Source organism: Solanum stenotomum, chromosome 1 (genome assembly GCF_019186545.1).
Source record: "Solanum stenotomum isolate F172 chromosome 1, ASM1918654v1, whole genome shotgun sequence".
In the NCBI taxonomy this organism is placed as follows: domain Eukaryota; kingdom Viridiplantae; phylum Streptophyta; class Magnoliopsida; order Solanales; family Solanaceae; genus Solanum; species Solanum stenotomum.
Window position 1 is genome coordinate 85796317 of NC_064282.1, and position 13592 is coordinate 85809908.

Consider the following 13592-nt stretch of genomic DNA (forward strand, 5'->3'; position numbering starts at 1 on the left):
ACCACTCTCCCTCGCCTTTCTCACTTTATACAAACACAAACGTATAAATTGCGTTTGTGTTTGTATAAAGTGAGAGAAAAGTGTATATACAAATACATACAAATACATATATTTTCGTCCTATACACTTATAATTATACATATACAAATCTTCCCGTACCAGTTCTCTTTTGCCTTTCTCTCTTTTTCGCTTTATACAAACACAAATTATACAAATTACAATGTGTAATTTGTGTTGTATAAAGCGAGAGAGAGAGATATTTGATATTCAAATGTTTTATTTCGATTCAATTGTATACAAATTCAAATTTTATGTAGATATACAAACACAATCATTGATACATAAACATAGTAGTTACATATATACAATTGAATTGAGAGGCTGCCAATGATTTATACAAATCTGATGCTCCATAGCAAACATTATTTTTGCTATGAAGTGCAATTATACAAACTATAGCTATAACATACAAATATGATTTTTGTGTTAGCTAAACCTAAAGTTTACTCTAAAAAAAATTCATGAATTTTTACAAATAACAAATTTAAAAAATCTTCAAAATTTTCTCTTAAAACTACATCCCGAAACAGGTCTTACCCATTTAAATTGAGACAAAAAAATGTATTTTTATATAAATTTACATTTATTATTAACTTTTAAATAAAAGCAAGTCTTACCTATTCAAATGTTAAAAAGATAAAATTTTCATTATTTGATGATCAAAGCATAATACATTAAAATGTTTAAATGTGTATTCAGATATTTCGTAAATATTCTCATAAGGTGATTTGTTATGAGATGATTGGTGTTGTGGTGGTGGGTTATAATACATGGATGGAGTGACACGTGGAGGGTAAGTATAACAGATGGCAAAGTCCACAGAAACCAAAAGAAGAGAGTAGTAACTAACTTGTCATCTCATCATCACCGACACACAGTTTTCGCCCTTCAAACACCAAATTACACATCTCACTCTCTATCAATCACAAAAATAAAACCTCTACAGAGCCGACTTTACAGGTACTCTACATTTTATATTCATTATTATTATTATTATTAATTATTATTTTTGATAAGTGTGTAGGTTTAGGAATTGATCAGAATGTTCATAATTAGGTTAAAATTGGATGTGAAAAGAGAAAAATTTAATTTGATTAGGTTTGGTTTTGGTCCATTATTTTGATTGATGTGCCGAATTGAACTTGTTTTTAGAAGTACACATTGTTTTTGTTAGTTGTGTGAACAAAGTTGCACATGGAAATGGAAAGTAGAAAAGGTGATGAATAACTCTTAAATGGTTTGAGATGTTTTGGGGAAAACCATGGAGGCGCTGCCTAGAACGGATAATATCACACCTAGGGGCGAGTTTACAGGCTAAAAAGGGGCACGTGAAACCATGATGTCGCTGTAAAACTAGATATTTTATGTAAATGTTTTCGTGTTGGCACCCATCTTACGAGAAGGCTAAATAGTGCAATTGGTTGGATTGTTTAGTTATTTACCTGGGATCAATTCTCACTTAATACAGTTATCTTTTTTTTAGTGGTGTATCCATGTTCTACAAATTCTAGGTTCGCCTCTGATTACATTATGTTTGGACAATATCACACCATTTTTTTGGACTGTTTTAGCCCAATAGTCTTTAGTTTCCAAATTCAGGCAAAATAAAAATATTAAAATGGAGAAAAATATAATATGTTAGTTTAATCCTTACATGTGTTTGACGTGGCTGCCACATCATTGAACCATCGTTTGGCCATGTTGACATGGCGTGCCACATCAACATATCCATGTCTTATATATGATCACGTTGACAGGAGCCAGCTTGGATGAACCCCTTCGGTGGAAAATTATACTACCAGGTTAAAATTATTTTTTTCATGTAGATGTCGAAAGTAATTGGTGTGTTTACTTTTTCAAATTTTGAACCTCTTGGTGAAAATCGTGGCTCCACCATCCACTTCAACATACCTGTCATGTAGTTAAAGTTCTTCCCATATGGCTTTTTGGAAGGACAATCCTATAAAATTCTTCCCTAGTGTGACTCTCACTTATTCATTGTGCTTGTATTCAGTGCGACTTTTAAATCTATCCTATACACAGCTAAGCAAGTAATGTGTTGATCAATGTACTCTGATTGAACTCTGCATAAATTGTTGCAACTGTCCAATTTATGATTTTGTTCCGACTTTGGTTGGGGGAAGGACCTACTCAGGAACAGAGTCTCTGAGATACCCGAGTTCACGATACAAACATAATTACACAGTTAGAGAGGTTGATGTTATGATGCTTATTTTTGAGAGGCATAATACATAATGTGTCCTTTAACTCGACCTCATTTATACCCTTCAACTTTGGGTGTGCACAAGTAGACACTTTAACTTGTATAAAGTTGAACAAGTAGACACATGAGTCCTACGTGACATAATACACATAGGACACCACATAGGATGAAAATTGCCATGTAAGATGCCACGTAGTACACATGTGTCTATTTGTTCAACGTTATACAAGCTTAAATGTCTACTTGTGCACACCCAAAGTTGGAGGTCATAAATGTGAGCTGAGGCCAAGTTAAAGGGTATATTTATGTATTATGCCTTTTTGAGATGATACCGAGCAGACAGAGATTTTACTGTTAGGATTAGTTTCATCTTTCAGAATTATTCTCAAGTGGAAATACAAAGTTACAGACATTTGTAATAGGTTCTAATAAGCCACGGAATCCTTCAATCAAGTGTAGGCATAAGTTTGTAGCAATGGTGTTTTCCTATTGATCTGATGGTCAGAGATTCTACTGACTATCACTATCTTCTTTAAAATTTATCGATCTGATTGTTGTCTTGGTGCTTCTCAGGAATGTATTCTTAGAGCCAGGTCCCCTTCTCTGAGTATATAGAAGTAAATGGCACAACCGAAAATTACGGAAAATACATCGAAACTTACAAGCTATGATGCTTATTTTGAAATGGTCCAGAGAAGAAAGAAATTACCCCGTAATTTACAGGAAACTTTGACTGATGCATTTGCAAATATTCCAGTTTCATCCTTCCCTCAAGTCCCTGGAGGCAAAGGTATATAATATAGACAAGATTTCTCGTGATTATGTTTTTGATATCTAATGTTGTATCCTAAATGGCTTCGTATACCTCATTCCAGTGATTGAAATAGACGCCGAAACTTCTATAGGCGATGCTGTTAAAATTCTTTCAGAATCCAACATCCTCTCAGTTCCTGTGAAGAACCCAGCTGCTCAGAATAGTTTGGATTGGAGAGAAAGGTACTTAGGTGTCCTTGATTACTCCGCTATTGTTCTTTGGGTGCTGGAGGGTGCGGAAACAGCAGCAGCTTCCATATCAGCAAGTTCAGCAGCAGCAGCCGGAGTTGGAGCAGGTACTGTTGGTGCTCTTGGAGCACTGGCATTAGGTGCAACAGGTCCTGCTGCAGTTGCTGGTCTGACGGTTGCTGCAGTCGGTGCAGCTGTGGCAGGTGGAGTGGCTGCAGACCGAGGAGCAGGAAAGGATGCTCCAACTGCAGCCGATACGTTGGGTGAAGATTTCTACAAAGTTATCCTTCAAGAAGAACCCTTTAAGTCAACAAAGGTGAGCATGCCTTCTAAAGGATTGAATTGATTGATTAAGAGAGACTTTACCTTCTTATTTAGGGTGCTTATGTCTAAATTATTTACAGCTTCTTCGCATCTTTAGTACTCTTTAACATGAAAAATAATGATCAAATCACAAGCGGTATAACAAATATATTCAGAGTATTTGCCATGAATACACATGACAAGGTCCAGTAATTACATTTGCAGGTGAGCTCCATTATAAAATCCTATCGGTGGGCACCATTTGTTCCAGTAGCAATGGACAGTTCTATGTTGAGTGTGTTGCTGCTGTTATCAAAATATAGGCTGCGGAACGTACCTGTGATAGAAAGGGGAAGTCCATACCTTAAGAACTTTATAACTCAATCAGCCGTGGTACGGGGTCTTGTAGGATGCAAAGGGAGGGATTGGTTTGACTGCATCTCCGCTCACCCTATATCAGAACTTGGCCTCCCATACATGTCCGCTGACGAGGTCTGTTATTTGTAACTTCTGAATACGATATATTTTTAAATTTTAACATTACAAAAGTTGTTGACTGGAAGTCTTGTCTTTCAATGTGTATGCCAGGTTATTAGTGTCCGAGACGATGAGCTGATTCTGGAAGCATTCAAGAAAATGAGAGATAATAATATCGGAGGTCTGCCCGTTGTTGAAGGACCAAAGAAGAAAATAGTTGGCAATGTAAGCATAAGAGACATCAGATTCTTGTTACTCAAACCTGAACTATTCTCCAATTTCAGGTATGTCATACATATAATTGTTAGTTCCTCGCTGATATGACTATTTGATTACTTCTACAATAAATAACTAGAGTTTCAATTCTAGAGAGACTTTCTTATGGTTGAACTTGTGCAAGAAAATTGAACTCAATATTTAAATGGCAAAATGATTCGACTTTTATCACTAGGCTCAGAGATGTTCTCCTCTTCTTTTTGCGCTGGTACTAAATTTTGCTCGTTCAAATAGCAGGCAGCTGACAGTTGCGGGGTTCATGAACACCGTTGCTTCGGCAACCCATGATGCCACAAAGGCGGCTACACCAATAACATGCAAGCTCGGTTCAACTCTTTGTACTGTGATAGACACTCTCGCGTCCAAGTTAGTTCACAGGATCTACGTGACAGCTGAGGATGGCGATGAAGTAGTTGGTGTGATTACGCTCAGAGATGTCATTTCTTGCTTCATCTATGAACCACCAAACTTTTTTGATAACTATTTTGGATTTTCTGCACAAGAAATGCTCGGGAACTGATATGTTACTGTTGGTGAATAAAGCAGGATACGGGCGAGTTGCAGATGCAGTAAAAAGAATCAGCACCAGGTTTTAACATAAGATCTATGAAATAGTCTCTTCTACCAGTTTAACATGTACACGATGATCCTTTTATGTCAATCATGCAGCACTATCGCTTGCTAGTTTCTTGAGTTCCCTTTTTTTCTGTTTCCCCGGCTCGTTCAAGGCTGTTGTAAAGAGAATTTAGGATTTACCATTTCATACCTAGTTTGATCTACAAGGGTATCAGCATTGCTCGCCCTCGAGTTTGTACTTTGCTCTTACTTGAATAAAATTCAACCACCTCTAAGTCCCGTATTTTGTTACAGAAAATGTTGCTTTTTTTTTTGGCTTAAGTCATCCATAGCCACTTAAAGTTGTCCTCATATTTCACTTAGACACCTCTCTTGTTCAAAACATGTACCTATTCCATACTTTTTAATGATGTGGCATCATAGGTGTAGTACACGCCTCAGAAGCGCGTGAAACCAATACAATTTACTTACAAGCCAATCAAAAAATTACATGTCAACATTTAAAAAGTGGAGCAAAAATCTGAGCATGAAAAAAATATTCCCAAAAGTATCTTCTTCCCCAATTCCAAACCACCTTAGTCTTTTGCATTTTCCTCACCGGCTAAAATCCTTTAGCCAACGTCTCTGCCACATCCCTTTCTGTATTCATCTTTATTTTTCCTTTCTACTATCATCCGTCATCACCAATATCGTCGTCTTTATCTTAGTCGAAAAAGTGTCCAATAAACAAATGACCGTCAAAATCGAAAAATTCAAAAGAGAGTTAACTGACACAAAATAAAAATAAAAATCTAACCTTATAAATTGTAGAAAAGTTCAAGAGAGTTAAAGCTACAAAAGGAAACATCATCATCATCACAATAAGAAGAACAAGAACAAGAACAAGAACAATAACAATAAGAATAACAACAAGAATAATAATAAGAACAATAACAATAACAATAACAACAACAACAACAACAACAACAACAACAACAACAATAACAACAACAATAACAATAACAATAATAAAAGTCTCGATTTGTTAAACAAATGGACTATTTCGAAAGTTAATATTATAACTATTTATGATTATGGTTGGTTTGACAAAATCTCAAATAAACAGTTAATTAAAACAACTGAGCAATCCTTGGCGTTAAACTCGTCTGAACAGACTATTCGTTTATTAAATAAACGTGATATTGATTTATATAGATCTCAATATAAATTTTTGCATATTGGCATGGTACAAATTGCTTTCAAACCATTAACCCTTAAAGGGTTACCCGAGACTTTCTTAGCAGCTTTACGAGATGCAAAAAATTTGAAGTTTAGACAATCTTTAATGGGTTCGATAGAATCCACTGTAACATATGGTCCTGTTTATTTTAATGCTCAACCAAATCTGCAATAATCATTAAAGGATTCTAATACATTAGATGTGTAACACCCCGTATTCGAAACAGAAAAAAATGCAGATTTTGAGAAGTTGCAGGTGCAACTTACGGTCACCATCCACGGACCGTAGGTCAGACCACGGCCCATGCTGGTGGACCGTGGTTCGCCACTGCAACCCCTCCCCAGCCAGCTCAGAAAAATTGGTTAAGTCTCGACTCACGGACAGACCCATGGTCCGTAGATCAGACCACGGTCCGTGGTCTGTGTCCGTGGATCAAGACCTCCTTTACCCAGCCTCTGACACGAACTACGGTTGACCAGCACGGACCGTCGTTCGATCCACGGTCCGTAGGTCTGACCGTAGATCGAAGGTTNAACATAATAATTTTAAAAATCACAACAATAATTTAGTAATCCGGTAGGTCGTTTCAGATTTAACAATATTAAAAAAAAAAGATAGTGTTAATAAAAGATAGTGTATGATCTAGAGAATTGTTGTGTTTGTGATTGCGGTTGTGCTTGCTGATTTCTTTTTTCAATTTCTCGTAGTTGTTCTTTAAAATTTAGAATAAAACATAATTTTATACTAAATAAAGAATTTTAAAATAATAATAATTTTATATTACATGAAAATTATGTAGGGTGATTATTTTGAAAAAAGAAAGAACGGGTTTATATTATGAAATAAGAAAATGAAATAGAAATAGAATTAATAATATATTATTGAGGAAAGAGAAGAAGATTCTTTTTTAGAGAGTAAAATAGAGAATTGAGTTGGAGTTGGTTAAATAGAGAACTCTATATTTGGAGAGTAAAATAGAGTGTAGGATTGGAGATGCCCACAAAAGAATTACATTTGTCATATCATCTTCTTATGCAAGGTAGTTGCCATCTATCTAGTTGAAAGAGTCCCTTCTCTTCTTTCGGGAGTTGTTGATAAGAGAAGTAGAAGGTACTATTTCCACTCGATGTAGCTTAATTTGGCTAGGAAGTCAGCCATTGCTCACTTCTACCCCTTTCATAGCCTTGACAGTTCGTTTGATAAGGTTTTTCAGCTTCACATTGTTGGTGTCTTTTTCTTTGAGCATATTTGTAATCACCATTGAGTCCAACTCCAGATCATATTTGTGTATTCAATTTGATTAAACCATTCTATTGCATAGAATGCTACCATTACTTTTGCCTGATTGTTGCTTTTACATTGAGTTGGGACTGAGAAAGCCATAATGAGATGACCAGTGTCATCTCTGAGAACCCCTCCAATGCCAGCCCTGAAAATACTTTCTTGCATATAGCTTCCATTTGTGTTGAATTTGATCCTTCCGGTCACAGGCTTGGTCTAAATAACTTGCGTCCATCTAACAATAGGTCTGTACCTTTCAATTCTTGAGCAAATTCGAATCCATTTTTCTGTTATGTCACAAGTTGGGAACACAAATAGTTGCTTTGATGTTCCATAAGATTTGCACTTCCATTCTAGTTGTCAAATATTTGGTCTGATCTCCATATCTACAAGATGTCCAATTTTTTCAGATTTCCCATGCTATACACATGGACTGATTTGTTGTACCATTTTATGCACACTGTTGGCAGTGTTCATATTCCACCAAGCATTGAAGAGAATTCTAATGTTGCCTCCTTAGTGATTGGTTCCAAGGGGGTTTCCAAAGTTATTCCATATGCTTAGCCATCTTACTATCACTAAACACATGTTGAATTGATTCATTTTGAGGTATTGTGCAACATAGGCATTTGGTATCCATTAGATTACCAAACCTTTGGAGTACCTCATCAAAAGGTAGCTTTTTGAGCATCATTCTCCAGGTAAAAAGATATTTTGAAAGGTAAGCATTTGTGCCAAACCTTACTTGGGATGCCATCTTTCTGTCTCACTTCTCTTATGCTTTGCCAACCAGAAGAATTTGTATATTGACCATTTCGAGTAATGTTTCAAACAGCATAGTCATTATTATTAGCATCCCCAATAGAAATGTTAGCAATATATAGGACAATATGTTCAGGGAGATCTTCCCTTAATTTATTTATGTTCCAGTTACCGCCATCAATATAGTCCATAACATTGGCGTTGTTATTATGCATATGGTCAGGGTACAGAATAGCCAGAGGCCCTTTCTCACACCAATAGTCCGACCACATATTACAACTACCACTGTTAATTTTTCAGAAAGTGTTAGGTTTAACAGCATGTCTAGCATTGACCATGAACTTCCAAGCTTGTGAATTACTACAGATCCAAGCTTTAACAGAAGGATGAACCCTTTGACGATATTTAGATTTCATAAAATTAGCCCAGAGAAACTGATTGGTTCTAAATCTCCACCATCTTTTAACGGACAAGGTTTTAGAGATGTCATACATGTTTCTAATACCTATACCACCTTCATCTTTAGGAAAATAAAGATTTTTCAAAGATCTCCAATGGTGCTTGTCTCTGTTCTCATTAAAACCCCAAAAGAATCGTGCAAAATGCTTTTCTAACAGATTAATAGTACCAATAGGAGGATCAATTGCATAGAGAGTATAAATAAAGAGTGATTGAAGAACACTTTTGATCAAAACAGTTTTACCTCCATACGTAAGCATCTTACCTTGCCAACTATTGAGTCTTTTTACCACTTTTGTAACCATATCATCAAAGTAAGAAATTTTTTTCTTACCAATATAGATAGGGCAACCCAAGTAACTAAAAAGGGAATTTCTTTTCCAAAAAACTAGTACATTGTCTCATCCTGTTGATTCTGTAAGCACTAGCCTTTCAGTTTTTATTCTTATTGACCTTTTTCCCTGAAGCTTTCTCATAGTTGTTGTTTCATGATGAGCTTAACACGTTTACTCTTAGTCTCTTACCATTACTGAAAAAAACGATATCATCATCATATGCTAAACGGTTAATCTGAGGACCTCATTGATGCATCAAGAAAGGAATAAAATTATCATGAGTGTGTAAACTATTCAAAGTTCTAGAGAGGACCTCAGCACCCAAAATAAATAAAGAGGGGACAGAGGATCACCTTTTTTTAAACCTTGAGTGGAAGAGAAAAAATCATTTCTAGATCCAATAATGAAAATAGAATACCACACATTAGAAATTAAATTCCACACTAAATTTATATGTCTATATGAGAAGCCAAATCTTTTAAGAATATCCATTAGAAAATTTCAAGCCATTCTATCATATGCCTTAGACATATCTAATTTGATGACAATATTACCACCAGTATTATGCTTAGACATACCATGCATTATTTCATGAGCAAACATGATATTTTCAGTAATCAATCTGTCCGGAATGAAACCACTTTGATTAACAAATATGAGTCTATGTAAAATAGGATTAAGCCTTCTAGCTAGAATTTTAGAAACAATTCTGTTAGAAAAATTATTTAAGCTAATAGACTTTAATTCAAAAAAGTTAGAAGGGGACTCAATTTTAGGGATAAGATCCAAACATGTGTGAGTGAAATATTTAGTAAGTTTTTTTCAGAGAAAAATTCAGCAACAAAGTCACAAACATCATATTTAATAATATCTCAACATGTATGAAAAAACTTACCATTGAAGCCGTCGGGTTCAATTTCATCCTCTCTGGTTGCTCTGTGAAGCATACAATTATCCTCTTTAGTAATCATCTTTGGTATGCAATCTAAAGTGCCACTGTCCTAGTTAGCTTGCCCAATATTGAAGAGATTCTTGTAATGTCTAATAACAACCCTTGCAATCATGTTGTCCCCTTCAATCCAGTTGTCTCTGTAGTCTTTGATTTAGTGAATAAGAAGTTTCTTTCTTTTGCCTCTTAGCACACTGTGAAAATATTTATTGTTGTAGTCCCCATCTTTAGACCAATTAATTATAGTGTTTTTCTTTAGTAAAGCATCCTACATTTCAAGCCATTTAACATATTCTGCATGCTCCCTGTTGAAATCTTCCCGGCATTGTTCACTATTGTTTAGAGTGTCCAGTTCTTCAAGAAGTTGAACTCTGGTCTCCCATTTGTTTACCTGCTCATGAATATCCCCAATGGTCTCTCTAGACCATTGACTCAGATTTTTACTTAGAACCTTTAAGTTACACTGGAGTCTCCACATTTCATTGCCTGTCACATTCATGTTCCAAGAGTTTTGAACAATCTCCAAAAAGTCTGATTGTTGAGTTCATAAGTTTAAGAATCTAATAGTCAAATATTGTAGGCTAAGCGTGTAAGATAATAGTCAAATATTGTAGGTAAAAGGCATGATCTGATTAGATATGCTCTTGACCTTTTGTGTCTAGCTTTATGTATATATTCTAGGTGTAATCTATCATTTGAAGTATGCAGTGAAATACACTTACATCATTAACTTGGTATCAGAGCCTCTGCTATTTTTGTAGAGATTCAAGTTGTTATCTTCTTTTTTTCTGTTCTAACAGATCTTCCAGGACTATTTCGATTATTCCGACTGTTCCTTTTTCTTTTACTAGAAGCCACTTCCGACAGGTTTTTCAAAGCCATCTCAAACTTACATTTGAAGTTTGTGAGGGTTAACCATTCATTCTAGTCTTAGCCAGCATATCCCTTATAATTTTTCAGAAATCAAAAAAATTTTCAAGAAAAAGAAAAAAAAATAGTCATTTTCATAGGCTGTTTCTTCCTATTTTTGGCAAACTTTTGTTCAGTTCAGATCTGAAAAAAAACACTTTTTGTATTTCATTTAGTTGTTAAAGCCATAATGTCAGAGAAAGGTGAATCTCTAACTGATGTCTCTGAGAAAATTACATCTTCAGGTGATGTCAAATCGATAGTTTCCTTTATTTCTAGTTCTCTACTTATTACTACCATGAATTAGAAGGTAGCAATAATTACACACCATGGTCTTCATCTGTTGAGATGTGGTTTATGGGACAAGGATATGAAGATCATTTGGTTAAAACTGCTAGTGATATTGTTGTTAGTGAAAGGACTAAGTGGAGTCGAATTGATGCTCAATTATGAAATCTTTTATGGAACTCTTTGGATCCTAAATTACTCAACATGTTTAAATTTTGTGAAACTTGTTATAAAGTTTGGACTAAAGCTAAGACTTTGTATACGAATGATATCCAACATATATACAAGGTTGTCTCAGTCTTAGTCCAACTTCAGCAGACTAATCAAGATATGGCGAGTCATTTAGGACATATAGATACCTTGAAAGATCAATTTGATTCTCTCATGCTGCTTTCTGAAAGTGTCACCACACAAGAGCAACAAAGATATAAGTTCTTTATGGTTTTAACATTGAAAGGACTTCGATCTGATCTCAGTTCTGAGTTCTGTAAGGGATCAAATCCTAGCAAGTTCCTCAGTTCCTTCCTTAATCAACATTTCAGCTCGATTATTGTGTATTGGTTCAGCAACAAAGAGATAAGTTCTTTATGGTTTTAACATTGGAAGGACTTCGATCTGATCTCAGTTCTGTAAGGGATCAAATCCTAGCAAGTTCCTCAGTTCCTTCCTTGATCAACATTTCAGCTCGATTATTGTGTATTTGTTCAGAAACAAGTGATACCAATAACTTTGAGACATCTGTATTAGTTGTAAAGAATGAAAATCCACAGGAACAGAATGTCCATCAAAGGGGGAACAATAGAAACTCTAGGCCATATTGCAACTACTGCAACAAGCCAGGTCATATTCGACAATCTTGTTGGAAATTGCATGGTCAACCACCATGTAGTAACAATCAGAGTACGACTAACATGGTTCAGACCCACAAAGACACATGTGGTCAACTAGCCAGTTCTGTTACTTTGTCTGGAGCATATTATAATGATTACTCCCAATATCAAGCAGCTACACGACAATCACCTTTATCTAGCATCTCACAAACTGGTAATTCCTTTAATTTGCTTGTCTAACTAGGTCTTCACCAACATGCCCATGGATATTGGATTCCGGTGCATCTGACCATATCTTTAGTAATTAGAATTTTTTTCTCAAATCTTATTCATTCTGCAACCCTCTCTGCAGTTACTCTTACTAATGAATCAAGAACTGCAGTAAAATGAATAGGGGACGTGCAACTTCATCCCTCTATTTCTTTAAAATCAGTTTTATTTTCTCGTGAATACCTATTTAATTTGATTTTTGTTAGCAAATTAACCAAACACCTCAACTGTTGTGTCACTTTTTTGGCTGACTCTGTTGTTGTACAAGACCGGAGAATGAGGAAGACAATTGGAATAGGATATGAGTCACAGGACGGTATCACATGTCTAAATCACCACCACTAGCTGCCTTCACTTCCACTACCTCAACTGATCTTCTCCACAATCGTCTTGGTCACCCAAGTCTTGCAAAGCTTCAGAAATTAATTCCTAGTCTTTCCACTTCGTCTTCTTTTGAATGTGAGTCTTGTCAAATTGGAAAACATAGTCGCACTTCATTTCCCAAAAGAGTCAATAATAGGGCCACATATATGTTTGGCATTGTTCACTCAGATGTATTGGGCCTAGTCATGTTGTTTCAAGTTTAGGATTTCAATATTTTGTTACCTTTATTGATGATTTTCCGTTGCACATGGGTGTTTAATGTTTTTAATGAAAAATAGTTCTGAAGTATTATCTTTTTTTCAAAATTTTTGTGCTAAGATAAGAAATCAATTTGGTGTTTCAATAAAGGTATTACACAGTGATAATGTCAAAGAGTACTTATCATCTCTTTTTTCCAATTGCATGTCGTCTCAAGGAATCACTCACCAGACTTCTTGTGCATATACTCCTCAACAAAATGGAGTAGCCGAACATAATAATATGCATCTCATTGAAACTGCTCGTACTTTGCTTATACACCATCATGTTCCTCTTTGCTTTTGGGGGGATGCCGTTCTCACTGCTTGTTATTTGATAAATAGAATGCCATCCACTATGTTGCAACATCAAAGCCCTCACTCAATTCTCTTTCCAGGTCAAAATCCCTATCATCTACCTTTGAGAATGTTTGGATGTACTTGCTTTGTCCATGACCAAAGTACTAGAAATGACAAACTCCAACCAAAATCAATTAAGTGTGTATTTCTAGGATACTCTCATCACCAAAAAGGTTACAAGTGCTATGATTCAAAAACAAATAAATATTTTTTCACTGCAGATGTAACATTTTTTGAAACTTCTCCCTATTTTACACCAAGCACTACAAGCAGAAATTTAATTCCTCAAATTCTGCCAGTACCTATACTTCCTCTACCACAAGTCAGTCTTCCAAACAACCCTCAAACCACTCATCCTCCTCTTCAAGTATACACCCGACGTGTGCTCGTCC

General features: G+C 35.5%; 2 protein-coding genes across 2 annotated transcripts in view; one reads left to right on the top strand and one right to left on the bottom strand.

Annotated features, from left to right (window-relative positions):
• The window catches only part of LOC125864367 (sphinganine C4-monooxygenase 1-like), a 752368-nt gene that overhangs the window by 659482 nt on the left and 79294 nt on the right, over window positions 1-13592 (bottom strand). The window lies entirely within an intron of this gene.
• Window positions 895-5219, top strand: LOC125864155 (SNF1-related protein kinase regulatory subunit gamma-1-like). Its single transcript, XM_049544079.1, has 6 exons — window positions 895-1020; window positions 2858-3074; window positions 3160-3602; window positions 3815-4081; window positions 4178-4350; window positions 4580-5219. The coding sequence occupies exons 2-6, from the start codon at window positions 2906-2908 to the stop codon at window positions 4860-4862; spliced, it is 1335 nt and encodes a 444-aa protein (XP_049400036.1). The 5' UTR covers window positions 895-1020; window positions 2858-2905; the 3' UTR covers window positions 4863-5219.